Source organism: Octopus sinensis, linkage group LG18 (assembly GCF_006345805.1).
Source record: "Octopus sinensis linkage group LG18, ASM634580v1, whole genome shotgun sequence".
In the NCBI taxonomy this organism is placed as follows: domain Eukaryota; kingdom Metazoa; phylum Mollusca; class Cephalopoda; order Octopoda; family Octopodidae; genus Octopus; species Octopus sinensis.
In genome coordinates, this window is record NC_043014.1 from 45,042,693 (window position 1) to 45,063,207 (window position 20,515).

Genomic DNA, 20,515 nt, shown 5'->3' on the forward strand with positions numbered 1-20,515 from the left:
TTTTCCATATTCGCATGGGTTGGACAAAGACATATTTGAGGCAGGATTTTAGAGCCAAGATGCTCTTCCTGTCACCAACATATATTCATTGTTCAAGTAAGGGAACTTTTATTCCACAGGTCCAGGAAGCAACTAATCACAATGTTAACAAGGAATGCAGACATCACCATTTCACAAAAGCAAAATCATGTGATATCAGTATTCACACAGAATTGTACACCAGGAATGGCTGTGTGGTTAGGGAGCTTGGTTTGCAACCATGTGGCTTCAGACTCAGTCTTGGGCAAATATCTAAATGTCTTCTATTATAACCCTGGGATGACAAGGCTTTGTGATTGAATTTGGTAGACAGAAATTGTGTGGAAGCCTATCATGTCTATATATATATACACACACACACTCGTACGTGCGTGTGTGCGTATGTGTGTGAGAGAGGGAGTGAGTGTGTCTTTGCCAACCACCACTTCACAACTGGTACTGGTTTGTTTACATACCTGCAACTTAGTGGTTCAGCAAAACAGGGATGATAAATTAAGTACCAGACTTAAAAAGAAAATACTGGGGTTTATTTGTTTGACCCGTCAATGCAGTGCCTTAACATGCATGGCCACAGTCCAACGACTGAAACAAGTAAAAGCTGAAAGATGAGAAAACATATACATACACACACACACATACATGTGTGTATGTATTTATATACACATATGTAGCTATGTACCTGTCTGACTCTCTCTACACACACACACGCAATCACACACACACACACACACACACCAACACATTATCAAACCCAAGACTTCTCTATAACAGCAGCTAACCAACTAGGTTTTCTGAGTGAAAACATCCTGTTTGGTAAAAGAAGCTGGAAGAGAAACTTCTGCTGATCCAATTAGAGTGATCAGAGCTAATTTTATCTTACTTATTATTTCTGCTTCAGCATCTTTCAAATTTAAAGCTGTATGCATCAAGTAAATATAATGATATTAGATAAAAAAAACCCAACACAAACCTATTCAAAATGCAAACCTAGAGAAAGAATTTGAATATCCTCCAACACTATTTAAAAGATTTTCTGTCAACTTCCTTTAATAAATATGCCTTGTGTATGTATTTATTTACTTGTGTTTACTTTTGTTTTTTTCCTCTACCACTTTTACTAAATTATGAAGCATGGCTGCGTGGTTACAAAATTTTCTTCACTAGTACATAGTTTTAGGTTCAACCCCACTGCAGGGAAATTTGAGCAAGTGTCTTCTATCGACAGCCCTGTGTTGACCAAAGTTTGTGAGTGAAATTGTGAAATTTGGCAGATGGAAGCTATATGGGAGCCTGCTGAGAGACAGTTTCTGTTCTCGCCCAGGTTAATACCCCATGAGTTCATGGATTTCCATACACTGATGTCCACTCAACTGCAAGTTTCTGGACCAAGTTTTCTATTCCTTGCATGTTTCTTAGGCCCTGGGTAGGATCATGGACAACAGCCTTTCTTCTTTGACTAAGCCATGAGAGAAAAATCATTCATTTATTCATGTTCAAGAAGACTTTAACAGTATTACATGTTGACGTGTGCATACAGTCATAGGAATGGCCAAGTGGTTAAGAAGGCGGCGAGTTGGCAGAATCGTTAGCACGTCGGGTGAAATGCTTAGCGGTATTTCGTCTGCGTTACGTTGTGAGTTCAAATTCCACCGAGGTCGACTTTGCCTTTCATCCTTTCGGGGTCGATAAATTAAGTACCAGTTACGCACTGGGGTCGATCTAATCGACTTAATACCTATGTCTGTCCTTGTTTGTCCCCTCTGTGTTTAGCCCCTTGTGGGTAATAAAGAAATAGGTTAAGAAGTCTGCAGGTTCAATCCTATTGTGTGTTATCTTGGGTAAGTGTCTTTTACTATAGCTCTAGTCAACCCAAGCTGTTCCATCATCACATCACCCTTGGTCTAGCTGGAACTTTACTATACCGGCCACAAGCTTGATCTGTAGCCCCTTGTAGATTGTCTCGCAAGACCTCCCATTTGTCTTCTGTGCAACATGTCTCTCTTCATTCTCTTTGTCAAATGCTTCCAATAGAATGGTTTTAAATTTCTGGGTATTCAAAGGCTCTTTAAGCTTTCATGTCTTCCCTTTTCAGACTGGTTTGTATCTCTGAATCCTTCTAGTTCCAAGTCTGAAATCAAAACCAACCAACCTAGGTTAGGTTGCACATCCTACATCAGGGAAGGACTTCACATTCACAACCAATTGCCTATCGTGTTTTCTGAAGAGGATGCAATCTGGTTTGTGTGTCCAACAGATTGACAGATGATCAGGCGGCTGGCTGGCTGGTTTCTTTAACTTAGTATTGCAGTGATTAGTGGAGGCACATGGCCTAGTGGTTAGAGCAGCGGATTCGCGGTCGAGGGATCGCGGGTTCGAATCTCAGACCGGGCAATGTGTGTGTTTATGAGCGAAACACCTAAGCTCCATGCAACTCCGGCAGAAGGTAATGGCAAACTTCTGCTGACTCTTTCGCCACAACTTTCTCTCACTCTTTCCTCCTGCATCTAGCAGCTCACCTGCGACGGACCAGCGTCCCGTCCAGGTGGGGAACCTATATGCCAAGGAAATCAGGAAACCGGCCCTTATGAGCCAGGCATGGCTTGAGAAGGAACAAACAAATTGCAGTGATTAGGTGGTTACACACACACACACACACACGGTTAAGAAGTTTGCCAAGCAAAAACAAAGTTTTGGGTTCAATCACAATGCATGGCATCTTTGTCCAGTGCCATCTACCATCACTTCAGGTCAACCTAAGCCTTGTAAGTGAAATTAGGAACACAGAAACTGATTGGGAGTCTTTTGAATGAAATGTATCAGTAATTGAAAGACTAAGCCTTGTTACACAAGGTCTCCTTGAGTATTACATTAACCCTTTCGTTACTGTATTTATTTTGAGATGTTCTGTGTTTCTTTCACTTACTTTAAATATAACAAAGAATTTAGTAAAATAACTTAGTTATCATTCAGCTAGTGTTAGGAACATAAATTGTGACTAAGGTTTGGTGGAAGATTTTAATTCAAAACTTATGAAAACAAAACATTTGTACTCAAAGCTAGAACCAGTTTCAGCCGGGTTGGTAATGAAAGGGTTAAGGGCACACACATCTGTGGAATACTCAGCCACTCATATACTAATTCAATGGAGACCTGGTTGAATATGTTCTTTTATTTGTAAAAAAATCATTATAGCCAAGGCTATGCTGGAGCTCTACTTTTGTGCATCTCTATTTTTCCTAACAATCATTTTTTTTTTCCCCCTCTGATCCAAATATTTTCTGAGAATACCATGAAGAATGTGATTCTCTTCAAGGATAATATCGTAATTTCTTACTTACACACATAAGGCTTTGATGTCTTAAGTGAAGAGAAGGAGAATTATGTAACGTTCAAACACTCATATTTGTGATAGAGGTTAAAAGATTTCAACAAGGATTCATACTACTACTACTACTACTGCTACTGCTGCTGCCACCGCTGCACCACCACCGCCACTGCCACCACCACCACCACCACCACCACCAAAGCACAAGGAATGGATTTGAACAAGTGATTTAAATCTCAGCCACAATCTCTTCTACTTTCTTTCTGAGAGAATAGAGGATAAGGCAATGTTAACTCAGTGACTGCTTATTACATTTATTTTTCCAAATCCTTGTTTTAGCTTTGAATATCTAAGTCAACTCAAGATAAAATGAAATCAATCTGAAGATACAATGAAGCATCATGTTGTCTGCCAACTGTGCTGTATCTGTATCCAACCATTAGCAAAAAGGAAAAAAAAAAAAAAAAAAGAGAGAGAGAGAATAATAATATGCAAATCAATATCTTGATAGAAGGAACACTTCCAGAAAGCAGTTTACTTGGAAAAGAGATCAAAGATTTTCTTTGATACTGTAGTACCTGTTAGATAAAATGAAGTAAATGAATAAAGCTTTTGTGACAAAGCAGTAGGAAAGAGAATGTGTGACAATATTTCCAGTGATAAGCAGATGTAGAGTGGCAGATAATCCAACTGTGAATGCTAGCCATATCTTTGGCTTTGTATTAATTAGTTGCCAAAGGTAATTAGTACCAACATTTATTAGAGATGCTTCAATTAAGATTATATCTTTTCAGGTGTTGGTCTTGTTGAATGTGATGTATTGAATAAGATAATGCTCATTAAGTATTGCCAGTGAGTATGGCGGTGATTGATTTCCTTCGATGCTATTATTAATAAGTTATTGTGAGGTTAAGATTCTAATTTATAAATTAAGAGTTATGGTTAGAGACAGCATGTAGCGAGATGTTATTGCAAATGTTGCCAGCATGTAATGCGGTTTACGGTGAAGAAAGAGAGTGGCTGTGAAAAGATTATGCATGTTATAGGTTGAAGAAGTGTGCATAATAAGCCAAATCTTTGTAGCACTCCATTCAAAGGCAATATGTAATGAAAATATTATTTTTATGGGTGCTGCTGCTACTGCTACTACTACTACATATTCTTGTGCGTCTATCACATCTCAAGTCTTAGTCTTCTGTCAGCATGCCAAGCTATGCTTTTAAGTTCAGAAAATTTCCTGCAACATTTTGACAGATTCAGTTGTAAGAATCAGGTTATCAACATATAAATGCTTTGAAACATAACCAGTTCCAAACTCTTTCATAATAGCCTCAAGGACTCCCATATAAAGAAACTCATAACGGGGATGTAGTGGACATCTATTTTATGCTAAATTCCTGACCAAAGTTGCCCTCAAACCCAACTTTGCCAGCAGTATACTTGTACATGGTTTGCATAAATTCCATTAGCCATCTTTTTACAAGTAGCTTATTTAGCATCTATCAAGGCTTTCTTGCAATCGAAAAATAAAGAGTAGCTTATTCTGAGCCAAATAAAGAATGTCATTTTCAGTTACCTCTGGCATAAATTGTAATTGCATCTCATCCAAGCTAACCCAATCTTCAACTGACTTTGTAAAAAATTTTCTCAGCTGTTATGAAGACTTGATCCATTGGTTAAGAGTTAATGTCTCTGAAATTGCTAGTCTCTGGTGCATCTGCTGCCCTTGAAGTAATTAACAGAAATACTGCCACACCAGTCTGTAGGGATAGCATCTTCCTGCACTACTCAATTAATAAACATGTACATAGCCTGATGTTTTCAACAATTTTGCAGCTATAAACAGCTGAGTTTGCTGCTTTCCTTACTTTTCATTTCCCTTACTACACTATCTCCCTATATTAAAGCTAATCTTAGTATTTGGCCCCCATTGTTGTAGCTGATTTTTCATCTTAACTCATCCTTGATTCAACAGACCTATGCTTAAAGGCATCCCAGCCATGACTATCACACCTTTTCTTTTCAGGTATAATGTACTCCAGAGACTACATTAGCACATGTGTTCTGTTTTAAGAAAGTAGGATATGATCTGAAAGAGTTTTAGTTTCTATCACTGGCAGGGTGGGAACACATGTAGAAGATCCTCTCATACTGGCTCATTAGCCTCATTGCTGTTTTGACTTGAACTCATCTCTCACAATCCCCCTTACTCGACATTTTATTGCCTTTTCAATTTTCACTTTTACAGATAGAAATATATCAGTGCCTTTTCAGCTACATCTTCCCAATGACATCTCTATTCATATGGAATACTTTATATCTCTCATCTTCATGGAGAAGAACTCTGTTAATTTAGTTTTGCTTTTGGTTAAGATATAAATGTCTTCTGCTTCACCTAGATTTGTGATAGAGCTTCTTGCTACTGCTTTTCTTATATGCCTATTGCCTAAATTGTAATAGATGCAGCAAATCCAAATGTTTAAAAAACTTGCTTTGCAATCATGTGGTCTTAGGGTTCAATCCCACTCAGTGGCTTTTTAGCCAAGTGGTTTTTATCATATTCTCAAGTTGATCCATGGGTATAAGTGAAATTGGAGGGACAGAAACTGTGTGGTTGCCTTTCCATGGCACATTGGTACAATCTGAGAATTAGGTTAACAGTACACATATCTGTGGAATGTTCAGGCTATTACATGGTAGTTCAATGAGCAAGCAGTTCAGTTAATGAAAAACTAAGGAGATCCATTATAACTGTAGATCTACTGCCTAACTGCGACCCTGTCACCATCTACAAAACTGGTGAGTGGTTTGCAGCAGGCTCATCAATCTATATACTACTGCTTCTAATAATCTACATCTAGGGCTTCATTACTGCTGAAGGAGGAACCCCTCCCTGAACTCCTTCCATAATTATCTTTGATCAGTCGTAGCTACTAATAATGATAGGAGCACTCCGTTAGTTATGACGATGAGGGTCCCAGCTGACATGATCAACGGAACAGCTTGCTCATGAGATTAATGTGCAAGTGGCTGAGCACTCTACAGACACGCATACCCCTTTACATACTTCTCAGGGAGATTCAGCATGACACAGTGTGAGAAGGCTGGACCTTGGAAATACAGATACTAGCTATTTTTCCCAGCTGAGCAGACTGGAGCACCATGAAATAAGGTGTCTTTGCTCAAGTACACAACACGCCACCAGAAATCAAACTCGTGACCCCATGATTGCAAGCCAAATACCCTAACCACTAAACCACATGCCTTCACAACTACTAATAATACAACTACTAAAAACAGTTAAATTTTGATATCTAATGTAGATAAGACAAATCTTCTGTGTTACCATATCTCCAATCTTCCATGCATTTGTCAAGATTGTCTAAACCCTTTTATATCCACTTTTAACTTATTTCTACCCAGTTTTTCATGCAAAATGCCATAATTTACAATGTATTAATAAGTCTGTGACTTCAAATGTTAATATCATTAATATGGATGAATTTCTGTAAGGATACCTTTTCCTTTTTGTAAGTAAATATGTACCCTACTACAACCAACTATAATTGAAACAATCCATTCCAGTGAAAGTGTCTTTTTTGCCACACTAAAATGTTACAAAACTACAAATTGTAGCAATGCTCTAGACCAGTGTTTCTCAACCAGGGTTCCACGGACCCCTAAGGTTCCGCGAGAAAGAGTGAGATAAGTTAATGCTAATTTCATGATCATAATATTACTATACATGCACAACATATTATCAGTTATTGCAATATTGTAATATAGACATCATCCTATCTAACCTATTATGTTATCAAGAAAATATAACAACCATGAAATGTATGTATGTATGTATGTGATATTTACCACGTGAACTACGATGAAAAATATGAGAAAGATATGATATATATTTTTTTTTTGTGCAGGGGTTCCTTCAGACATTTCATTTATTTTAAGAGTTACGCAAGGATAATAATGTTGAGAAACACTGCTCTAGACTGTCAATAGGATTTTCACATAGTTCTATATAAACTCAGATACTAAGCACTGATACTAAAAAATCTTCCAGAGATTTTTCAGCATTATTTAATCTTCAAATGTAACATTTTACATGAGTCTATCAGCCCCGTGTATGAAGAATTCAATTTCAAACATTCCTCTGAAATAAAGTGGAACTTCAAACAACTTACAAATAATATTTTTTAAAAATTATAATGTGATTGCAAATAATTCAATGCTGAAACATTTAAATGATTTTATAAATATTGGAAACAATAAGAGAATGAGAAACCTACCTTTAATTCTTTTATCTCTTTCCGTGCCTTGTAACCTTTATAATTGGCTTGTATTTTTGTGGCAGCATCTTCAAGAGCCTCTTCATGAGGGAATAATTCTTCCAGTTGTTCACTTTCAGTTGCAGGAACTCTGTTAAAATAGAACCAATTCTAAGTTCAGTCTTTATTTAGTATCCTAAAATCTTTTGTGTGTTGTATAAACTTCAGTGAAAACACCCACATAAGTACCAAGCCTTTACTCACTAAATTTCATCTTACTGGCAAAAATTCCATACATGGCTGGTATGGCTCTCATAAACCATTTGTCTACCACTAGCTTCCTCAACAACCATTAAGTCACAGAGTGTGGGACTCTGTCAAAGGCTTTCTCCAAGTTGATGAATGCTAAGAATATCAGCTTAATTTAAGTTAAACACATTGCCTGCAATTGCCTTACTAGAAGCTAATTACCTTCTTAATTCAATTACAACTCTTTCTGTAAATTTCATGACCTGATCCAGCAATTTCATAACCCTGTAATTACCTTTCTGTAAGGCAGTGGTTTTCAACCAGGGTTCCGCCAGTACAGTCCAGGGGTTCTGCAAGAAGTTACAAAAATGCTAAAATCGATAGTAATTTTTAATTCTCCTGTGCATAAGACAATTAAATTATTGCACAGGGGTTCCTCGAGCCAGTGGAATGTTTCCTTGGGGTTTTGCTTCAGCAAAAAGTTTGAAAAGCACTGCTGTAAGGCATCACCTTTATACTGGTAACAGCTGACCATAAAGCAGCTACACTAGTCATGGGGTTTGACACATTTCCATACAACTTGATTGATTATACAAGTAACTAGGCTGTATCCTATGCTGCCATATATTTTAAGCTGCTCAGCAGTAGTTCCTGATAGTCCACAAGCTTGCCCTACCTTTATCTATGCATACTGCTGTCTGTTACACTGGCTAATCTCTCTGTTGAATCCATGTTGAGAAGACTCTCTTCATCCCATACATTCTCCACACCTATGTATTGCTCCTTCACCATCATATATATCACGAACAGGGTAGAGTGCTATTGCTAGTATGTATGTGCATGTGTGTGTGTGTGCATATTTCATCAATCAATAATATTAATATGCTAACTTTTTGTTTTTTTACGTACCTGTTGTGTGCGTCACACTTCAAAGAAGTGGCAAAGTGAGAGAGAGGAGAACAGAGAGGAAGTAAGAGATAAAGAGAGGGTGAGAGAGAAAGTGATCAAGTGAGAAAGAAAGAGATAGAGTGAAAGAGACAGTGAGTGGTGACGGCGTTCGTTTTGTGCTTTAAAATGTTTATCATATCGCAAGAGAAATAGATACATGGATACATATACATATTGTTAAATCAAAAGCAGGAGAGAAGAGGGACACAAAAGAAGTGAAAGAGAAAGAAAGTGAGAGAGACAGGAGATACATAAATCCAAAGAAAAGTTTATTGGCGTTAGGAAGGGCATCCAGCCGTAGAAACACTGCCAGATTTGACTGGGCCTGATGAAGCCTTCTGGCTTCACAGACCCCAGTAGAACCGTCCAACCCATGCTAGCATGGAAAACGGACGCTAAACGATGATGATGATGATGATGATGATGATACAAAGACACAGCAAATATTGGCTGTCAATTTCACTTTTCATTACCACACAAGGATAAAATTAACTCACAAATGGCTGAGTACCCCACAGACATGCATAACATTAACATAGTTCTCAGGGAGATTCAGCCTCACACAGAATATGAGAAGGCTGGCCCCTTCGAATTGGTCCTTTAATTTATTGAGCCCAAAAGGATGAAAGGCAAAGTTTACCTTGAAGGGATTTGAACTCAGAATGCAAACAGCCAAAGAGATGCTACTAAGCATTTTGACCAATCCTGCAAGCTCACCACTTTAATAACAACAACAACAACAACAACAATAATAATAATAATAATAATAATAATAATATAATAATAATAATAATAATAATAATAATAATAATGATAATAATGGTTTCAAATTTTTCCACAAGGGCAACCATTTTGGGGGAGGGGATAAGCTGATTACATTGATCCCAGGGTTTCACTGGTACTTAATTTATTGACCCTGAAAGGATGAAAGGCAAAGTCGACCTTGGTGGAATTTGAACTCAGAACAGGAAGACAGACAAAATAATACTGCTAAGCATTTTGCCCAGCATACTAATTAATGATTCTCCCAGCACACCGCTTTCTCAATAATGATAATGATAATAATCACCACCAACACCAACACCACTACAGCGACAACGGCAGTGGAGGGGGTGGCAAAAACAGAGGCAGCAATGATATTGCAGCCACTGTTTTTGCCATCTTATTCAGTGTTTACTGCCCTCATAAATGGGTCAGAGGACTATATTTCATTTGTCCATTTCACTTGCTACCTGGTTTCTACCATTGGATGCACTTCCTAACAACATTTACTTCATGGAATGTAATGGAAGCATTCACTTTGGGCCCCAGCATTGAAGAGTTTGGCATATCCTTGACAAGACCGAAAGGCCCTCCTGACCACATGCTTCTGTTTGTTTGCCAACAATATATAATATTCTTTTATTTTTTATTTTTTATTTCTTTTATTTGTTTCAGTCATTTGATTGCAGCCATGCTGGAGCACCACCTTAGCGGGTGTTAGTCAAAGAAATCAACCCCGGGATTTCTTTGTAAGCCTAGTACTTATGTTATCAGTCTCTTTTGCTGAGCAGCTAAGTTACAGGGGCATAAACACACCAGCATTGGTTGTCAAGCGATGGCAGGTAGACAAACTCAAACACACAAATATATATATATATGTATGTATGTATGACGGGCTTCTTCCAGTTTCTATCTATCAAATCCACTCACAAGGCTTTGGTCGGCCCGAGGCTATAGTAGAAGATACTTGTGCAAGGTGCCACGCAGTGGGACTGAACCTGGAACCATGAGGTTGAGAAGCAAGCTTCTTACCACACAGCCATGCCTATGCCTATAATATAAATATATATAATATATATAAGGCGCAGGAGTGGCTGTGTGGTAAGTAGCTTGCTAACCAACCACATGGTTCCGGGTTCAGTCCCACTGCGTGGCATCTTGGGCAAGTGTCTTCTGCTATAGCCCCGGGCCGACCAATGCCTTGTGAGTGGATTTGGTAGACGGAAACTGAAAGAAGCCTGTCGTATATATGTATCTATATATATGTATGTGTATGTGTTTGTGTGTCTGTGTTTGTTCCCCTAGCATTGCTTGACAACTGATGCTGGTGTGTTTACGTCCCCGTCACTTAGCGGTTCGGCAAAAAGAGACCGATAGAATAAGTACTGGGCTTACAAAAAGAATAAGTCCCGGGGTCGAGTTGCTCGACTAAAGGCGGTGCTCTAGCATGGCCGCAGTCAAATGACTGAAACAAGTAAAAGAGTAAAAGAGTATAATGTACAGCAACAGTCAAAATCAATTTCAACAAGATTTTGAATTTCTCACCTACTATGTAGATAAAATATAGAATAACAACTGTTTTTTTTTTGTTTTTTTTTGTTCTAGATGAACTATGAATGTTCTTTGGGGAAAGTTTTATGTTCCATGATATATAAGATGTGTTAGGGTAAAATAAATATATGCATGAATGTTGTGTATGATAAAACAAAGATGCGTTGGTTGAAATATAGATGCTGAGCTAGAAGAAAAAGCACAACACATAATCGTAGAGGAAATAGGTATGTATTGCAGCTGCTGCTAAAACAGAATGTCTTTGGAGAGATTAAATGATTAGCTTTCTAAATGAAAATGATAGGAAGAGTAGGTTTCCTTAGTTTATTTTTAAAAGTTATGCTAAGTTTCAGATAAAACTGGATTGGTTTACACGCTGTCAGTACACTCTACGATAAAGGTGCTCCACACTGATGAAATAGTTTACGCAGAGAGCCAAATATGATGACAGACAATTTTATTAATTTCAGTCTTCAGTTAAAAACGGTTTTTACTTTTATTCTTGTAACTATACAGTTCGTAGCAGGTAAGTGTGCATAGTGAGCGCTGACTTGCTACGAGTTGCATAGTTTTGATGTCACTATCCATGGATTACATTCTACTGAGGCAGACATCGTGACAGTATCTTGGCAATCTCTTTGGATTATTTATTTATTTATTTATTTATTTTGCAGTTTATTGTTTACTTTTCCATCTTGCTTGTTATTCCTTTTGGCACTAACCCACCCCCTAGACCACTTCGGTTTTTTTTTTCCATGATACAAGTTTGAAGCATGCATACCTTAAATTAATTTCCCCTCTGCACAGAAACTGTGCAGGACTGCATTCTTATGCATGTGCACACATGTGTAATTATGTTCTTTTCTCTGTCTATACAAATACACACACATACATAACAAAAGGCTCTCTCTATCTCTCAGACTGAAGTGCAGATTGGTATGATATTCATGTGTGAAGTGTAGTACTGCATAGTAGTGAAGAGCTATCTCCTAAATCAGTAAAGTCTATCTGCCTTCAAGATTTGCAAGATTTGAATTCTACAAAAGAGCTACAAAATAAATAAATAAATAAATAAAAATGAAGCAATGCCTTAAAAACATTGGCTGAGGCCTTCCTGAAAAGTGAAATAATTCTTGACCACAGAGTTGAAATCCAGCTGGGACCCTCATCGTCATAACCAACGGAGTGCTCCTATATACAATAAGTTGTCTTTGCTCAAGTACACAATACACCACCAGAAATCGAACTCACGACCCTATGATTGCAAGCCAAATACCCCAACAACTAAATCACATGCCTTCACAACTACTAATAATACAACTACTAAAAACAGTTAAATTTTGATATCTAACGTAGATAAGACAAATCTTCTGTGTTACCATATCTCCAATCTTCCATGCATTTGTACAGATTGTCTAAACCTTTTTATGTCCACTTTTAACTTATTTCTACCCAGTTTTTCATGCAAAATGCCAAAATCTCACTAACATTTTGAAAACAAGTTTCATAGTATTGCATCACAGTTAAGTGAGCATAACTGCTTTAAAAAGTTATAAAAATCTCCTGGAATTACAAAACCCTTTCAAATCATAGTAGTATGGACAAATACTAAGTATTCATTCAATACTGGTTATCTTACATCACACTCAACTCAAATCTAACATTGCTGGTTACACTAAAAAACAGGGGTGACTGGAACCTGACTCTCTCTCTTTTACTCTTTTACTTGTTTCAGTCATTTGACTGCGGACATGCTGGAGCACTGCCTTTAGTCGATCAAATCGACCCCAGGACTTATTCTTTGTAAGCCCAGTACTTATTCTATTGGTCTCTTTTGCCGAACCGCTAAGTAACGGGGACATAAACACACCAGCATCGGTTGTCAAGCAATGCTAGGGGGACAAACACAGACACACAAACATACACACACACACATATATATATATACATATATACGACGGGCTTCTTTCAGTTTCCGTCTACCAAATCCACTCACAAGGCTTTGGTCGGCCCGAGGCTATAGCAGAAGACACTTGCCCAAGATGCCACGCAGTGGGACTGAACCCGGAACCATGTGGTTGGTAAGCAAGCTACTTACCACACAGCCACTCCTGCACCTATAATATGCTCAAATGATTTGCAGTGCTGTTGACTCTTCAACAGAGTGAAATGGCTGCAACAGATAAAGCATAGAATTACATGCAGATTGGTTTTGTTTTGAAATCCTCTTTATATGTTTTTCTGTAATTTATAAGCTGGTCTCTTAATCCTGTGTCTCAATTTATCTAGCATTCATGGATAAGCATTAAGTTTTCTTTGAATAGCACCTTCCAAAGAGAGAATTATCTATCTATTTAACTCTTTGTAACTGAGCTAAGCATTAGGAAAATGCTATTTAAAAACTGAACTTAAGCATATTTCTGGGTGATTCACCATCAAGACAATTGTAATATACTTTTAGTAAATTCAATTTTGTTTGAGAATTGTACTTCTGAACTGGTTGAATTACTAAGAAGCAATATGTCCAACATTTGTATAACTTAGAAGATATTTTTTGACTTTATACTATAGGATATATAAGATATGTTGTACTAAGGTTCTATACTGTTATGGTATCCAAACAAATATTATCTCAATGTTCTTCTTATATTTCTGCTCAAACAACTTCACCTTAGTACTTTATTTCACTTGAAAAGATTTAGTTTTTAAGTTTGAAGAGATAAAACACATGAATATTATAAAATGTCTCTTTCTTTAGAATCTTTCTATAATTGAATGGAAAACTGCTTTGGCCAATAAAACAAAGAATAATTAATCTCTCAAGAGAATACAAACTGAATATTAAATTATATCTCAGTTTATAGAAAAATAAATCTTTTCATGTAAGATTAACATTAAAAGAAAAAGACGTTAAAAGAATGCAAAAAAGAACTGTCACAGAAAATATTCTGTAGTAGCATTGTATTCAACCATATATATTAAAATGCTCTCTCTTTACTCTCTTTTACTTGTTTCAGTCATTTGACTGTGGCCATGCTGGAGCACTGCCTTTAGTCGAGCAAATCGACCCCAAGACTTATTCTTTGTAAGCCTAGTATTTATTCTATTGGTCACTTTTGCCGAACTGCTAAGTGATGGTGACGTAAACACACCAGCATCGGTTGTCAAGCAATGCTAGGGGGACAAACACAGACACACAAACATACACACACACATATATATATATATACATATATACGATGGGCTTCTTTCAGTTTCCATCTACCAAATCCACTCACAAGGCTTTGGTCGGCCCGAGGCTATAGCAAAAGACACTTGCCCAAGATGCCACGCAGTGGGACTGAACCCGGAACCATGTGGTTGGTAAGCAAGCTACTTACCACACAGCCACTCCTGCACCTATATGTTTTTTTTAACAATAGTAATTCTAGTTTAACTTGATAACAGAAGAATTTTTCTTCTTTCTTTTCATACATTCTGGGTGTAGTGAAAATAAGCTACAGTATGGAGAGGCACACGGGAAATGCTTTGGCTACTATAGATTATGAATTATTGCATTTCTAAATTGCCATAAAAATGGGAAAATTCCAGTCAGTGAAAGTGAATTGAAAGCTTTTATTCTGCCTTGTGATAAACAACTCGTCAAATGTAAAATAAACATGGAAGAATAATTTGCCAATTAGAGAAACTTAAGAATGCCGGAAAGGTTGCTGCAGATCACCGTATTTGTGTTGGTTCTGATAGAAGACATTGTGTTAGACTATGTAAAAATTTAATTTCCTATTTAAGTCTCTGGTCTAAAATAGCTCTCATTAATGAATGTGAAAAGAAAAACAAACCATTAATACAAGAATCTTTTTTTCTTCCTTTCCACTAAAAAACAACAACATCAGACATTCCTGTGTCTTTTACTGATAAATGTTTTGAAAAGGTCACTAGCCGACAACCAGCCAATGTTTCTAAAGTGCAGAAACCTTTATATCAGCAAGATAATCATTACAGACGAGGAGAAGTCCATGTATTTTATGGCATTTACTTATTTCACTTTAACCCTACACTAAAGAAAAATGTTAGCTTTTATTTGACTCAATGTGTGTGCATGTATGTGTTTGTGCGAAAGGGCGGGGAGAGAGAGAGGTAGAAGAGAAAGTTAAAGAGAAAAGGAGAGAGGTAAAGAGAGAGACTGGACATTTTTAGATTCTGAGTAGGCTGGTTCCCAGGCAGAGCTAAGATGATATTCCTTTGATAACAGTTGGGTGTAGGCAAAACTACAAAGCCATTCTTACCATATTCACAAAACAAAACAGCTATTGTTGTTGATGGCATTATTGTGCTAAGGTTATCAATGTTGCACTTTGTAGTAAGAAAAAGATAAAGCTACAATAAAGATATTTAAGTCATTTAATAAGCTGAATTTGGTCAGGATAAAGTTAAAATGCTAATGGTGACTAACCGGCAAAGAATTGTCATTGAAAATAACAGGAGAAAAATATTCTTACTAAAAGTCACATTGTATCAAGTAATTCCTAATGTGTTAACAAACTTTCGCTCTTAACTCTTTAATATTTATTCTTTCTTTTTATACATTTTCTTCTTCCTGTTAGTAGTTTGACTAGTTCTAAATTTTTAGATATTTGCAAATTAATTGTTGATGCCAAATGCCCTCCCACTGCTGGCCATAGATCTTTTTAGTTGTTTCAGTCATTGCACTGTGCCATACTGGGACACTAACTTGGAGGATAGTCAAACAAATTACCCCTGACACTTATTTTTTAAACCTTGGTACTTATTCTATCGGTTTCTGTTGCCAAACTGCTAAGTTACAAGGACAAAACAAACCAACACTAGTTGTCAAGTGTTGGTGGGGACAAACATAAACACACACACACACACATATATACAAACACATATACACATACATAAGGTGGGCTTTTACACTGTTTCTGTTTACCAAATCTATTCACAAGGCATTGGTTGGCCTGGGGCTATAGTAAAGGTGTTCCACATCGGGACTGAACTTGATTCCATGTGGTTGCAAAGTGAGCTTCTTAACCACACAACCTTGCCTGCCCCTATGTATGAAATGAACTACAATGTTGGTTTGTAGGGTTTGAATTCATCACTTTCTATTACTTTCTTAAATATAACTTCACAATTAATTTACATACTATAAAAAATATAAATATTTTTTATAAGACAATAAGACAAAGTGTAATTTGAGTCATACAGATAAATCTGTTATCCAATTTAACACCACCGCTTGGGATTTTGGGTGCTTTTAACAGAGTCTGTTGTGTTGCAATATTTCAACCAAAGTCTTCAGTTTCAGGTCTGAGAATGTTTTCCATAGCCAGACATGTTTTTACAGAGAAGCTCATAAATGAACAACAACACTTGTATGATGGTGATGACAATATGTAACTCTGACATTGATGACATCATTGCCCACTCATTTTCTATGCAAAGGTTCTATGCAAACACTTGCCAATGGCTTGCACCATAAACAGAGAATTTCAAAACATTATATAATCAAGACTTGACAACTTAATTCATTTAACAGCACCAATATAATATATTGGCTGAACATATCCAACAAACGAAAAAAAAAACACATCATTGTATTCCAAATATCATACAAGACACAAATGCTCGGTACAACCATTTGTGACAATTTGTTATCAAGGCTTGCTTTTGCCAAGACTGAGTCATACAATAATTTTTTATTCTTTTAACTTACATACACTATTGTATTTTTGCTTAAAAACCATTGAATTCTTTATTCTCTTTTCTCTTGTAATTCAATGCCCAGCTAAATTTGGTATTAAACACTTTGCCCAACCCTTCATGCCTATATTTTCCCATTAGCCACTAACCTACAATTATTCAAACTTACATTTCTGAGATATTTCATGTTGGCCTGAGGAGGAGGGATAATTTCATTTGCTTTTAAACCTTCTGAAACAGGCATTTGCTTTCTTAATAATAAATCTAATGAGCTGAACAATTTATGACCAAAAAAGAAAACTGCAACTATATATACACAACTAAGTTCCCTATGTCATTTCCACACTAGTTTCAATAAGTTAAAGGAATTTTTTTTATATCCAAATTACAAAAAAATAAAGTTCTTTTTTACCAAGGAAACAATTATAAGTATATTGTAAAGGTTCAAAGATGTATTACATTTTCATTTCTTTTTAATCTACAGAAAATAGATTTTCAGCTGTTTGAGATGACAAGAAGTTGAACACTGTTGGTTGGTTGATATTCCATCACTTGTACAATACAGTGTCTATAGACTGTGAAGTTACATCCTGTTGATCTGTGCTGGTATCTCAGCATCCTGGTTTCTGTGCTGGTATCTCAGCAAAAGTTGGTAGTAGAAAAGATTTTACAGTATATGCAACATACTTTCGCTTTTGTTTTTAGATGCTCATGCTGTCACAAGGGGAGAGAGAGAGAGAGAAAGAGAGAGAGAGAGAGAAAAGAGAGAGAGAGAGAGAAAGAGAGAGAGAGAAGAGAGAGAGAAGAGAAGAGAGAGAGAGAGAGAGAGAGAGAGAGAGAGAGAGAGAGAGAGAGATCATCTCAACTCTTGTACTCATGATCTAGTGAAACAGCAGAGACAAGGCAACTGGAAGAACCTGGTTTATTTGATGGTGACCTGTCATAGGGTATGTACAACTTTTTAATAGATCCAAGTGTTATCACTTGGGTCATTGCCCTCTGTTGAATGCTGCTACTGTTGCTTGGTAACTACTTATTAGGCTTCAAATTGCATTATTTCAGTTAAACCCTGTATCTATTTAGAGGCCACTTCACTGTCCACAACTTGTGGACATCTTCTATAGCAGTACAGCTCTACAAACACTAGTTTCACTCTGTTCTAAACAGGTATGATGGACAGGTAAAATCCACTGCTCAGTGGAGTGAGTAAGCTGTATAATTAAGAAATATTTTCTCATTAGCATGCAGTACTGATGCAAAGTCTTTCTATAGATTTGAGTCATAAAATCATATATATCATAGCCCTGAGTGAATGAGTCTATGATCACCATGTCAACATAGATACAACTTACATAAAGGAATCTACAAAATATAGATACATCTTCAATGAAGGAATCTCTAAGTAAATGTTAATTAGTGACTCACAATGTATTTATTATTTTGATAACTTCTCTCCATGGTTTAACAAACAATCCCCATCAACAACAGAAATGGGGTTAAGTATGCAACTGAATAATTGCTAAGGTAATACTTATTTATTGACAGGAAATATATTTGGGGTTGTTGTCATTGTTTAGTCCCAGATCAACCTCAATTGGGCAACCCTATGATCAAAGACATTCCAGGAATGATCACCCTGTCTTTTTAGGAATGTCTAATTTATTGATTAGATAGAAATTATAGGCACTTATTCTAATAACCTTAGAGAGATGAAAGGCAAAATAAGCTCCAACAGGATTTGAACTCAGAATGTAAGTGAATATGAATATTATCCAAGATGTCGTTCATTATTGAAGACAATATAAAGAGATAATTTGGCTGCTACTTCTAGCAGGGCCAAGGACCTTGTGGAGGTTCGCTACTTTGAAATTGTTGTAATCTATGGGGAGGAACTAAATTTGGTCAAAACAGATGCCTAAAAGAAATTGTTGAAACCAAATGATGTAAACAGATTCAAGTGATATAGCAGACTTTAAAAAGAATGGTCATTTTATAAGCCAGAAACATTTCCCCATCCATTAATGTAATCCAATGCTTGCTTTTGCTTGCCAAGAGATTCAGGTAACTCAAATAAATCAATCAAAATCTTATATTTACAAAGACAGCAGAGAAATTTGGTTTCAAATGTTCAAAAATGTAAGAACAAATTTTTTTTTTTCCTTTCTTTTATTTTTTGAATCATTTTATTCTTTGCTATTACCATAAAATATAACAATGTGTAGAAACCAAAGTTTATAACTCTTATAGGAAAATGCCATGTGTTGCTATGGAATAAATCAACTAAGATATCTCTTTCTTTTGGGTGGGACACCAGTGTGATAGCTTCAACTTAGAACTTCTAGCTAATAAACCACTGAAGTCAAAAGCAAATAGTGAGGTATCTACTTACATTATAAGGAAAATAAATATCTAATATTTCAGAAAGTGGCCTTATCTTTGTATTTTACGGAATTGAGTTTTACAGGCACAGGCTGCCAAGTTCTCTAGAATTCAAGCAATTATTATTATAAATTACAGCAATGAAATCATTTAGCAGAAAACGGCATGAAGACTGTGTTAAAGATACAAGTGCCTGTGGAATATTCAACCACTTATTTATTCTTGTACTTTTAACACAATCATCAGGCAGATTGCGTTGAACAGATAATGATACCTTACATAGCTGGCTATTTAAAAACACATTACAAACAGGCAATTTTTTAAGAGACAATACCAATAATTATAGCTCATCAAAAGAGGTGCCATGTTATGAAATAGGATTTAGATTTCATTTTAAATGATATTTTACTAGTTCGTGACTAAATGGAGTTTCTACACAATTATCCATCCTACCAACCAAGTTCAGTTTTGGTGGTTTCTATCCATTTCCTTTTTGTTTTCATCTGTCCACTTTTACAATCACGAAGTCACTTTAACTGAACAAAGAAGGATTAAAGACACTTAGAATGAAATTATTGAAAGTCTAAATGATATTGAACATGTTTTCCTAATTTATAACATCAATCAACTTTCGAAACAATAGACATTACAATGGATGAAAATTGTTTAACTTTACTAAATTGATAAGAAGCAGTTTTTAAGCATCTATTGACAATAACAATATTCTGAAACAAATAACATTCATTTAGAATTTAAATAATGTTTTAATTTAGCCATAAGATTATGGAAGGGAAGGTTATGTGTCTTGATTAACACTTCAACTCAGGAACCTGGTATCTTATCACATAGGTCATTCTGTTTTACTTAAAATAAATGACCAAAAAATTTGGTATTTACAGTTATTTGAAATGATAAATTAATTTCGAAGTATCTCTGAATAACAGAAAAACCAAAGGAATATTTATTTTACTCAGACATTGAAAAGAAAAACAAATACTTGACTTGTTCTGAATTGATGCACCTTGGAGCAGGAACATATTAACAGCTTCTGTAGAGTGTTTTATGTACCACACTGAATGCCAACAAAATATTTTCTTGCTACTTACAGCCAAGATGAACCAGCACATAGTACCAACTATTTACAACTAGGTGGACTGGACCATGAACATAGAGAACCCATAGTGATTGCATATGAAGCATTTACTGCTCAGTGGCTCAAAATCCTAATGATTTGGCTATCTATGTAATTTTACAGTAAAATACA

The 20,515-nt window shown here is 36.2% G+C and overlaps 1 protein-coding gene across 5 annotated transcripts in view; it reads right to left on the minus strand.

Annotated features, from left to right (window-relative positions):
• LOC115221474 (immunoglobulin A1 protease autotransporter) overlaps window positions 1–20,515 on the minus strand; it is a 323,801-nt gene that overhangs the window by 146,229 nt on the left and 157,057 nt on the right. For all 5 annotated transcript variants that reach the window (XM_036510960.1, XM_029791663.2, XM_029791660.2 and 2 more), the window contains exon 4: window positions 7,660–7,789. In XM_036510960.1, coding sequence (XP_036366853.1) covers window positions 7,660–7,789 — 130 coding nt within the window. The remainder of the gene's footprint in view (window positions 1–7,659; window positions 7,790–20,515) is intronic.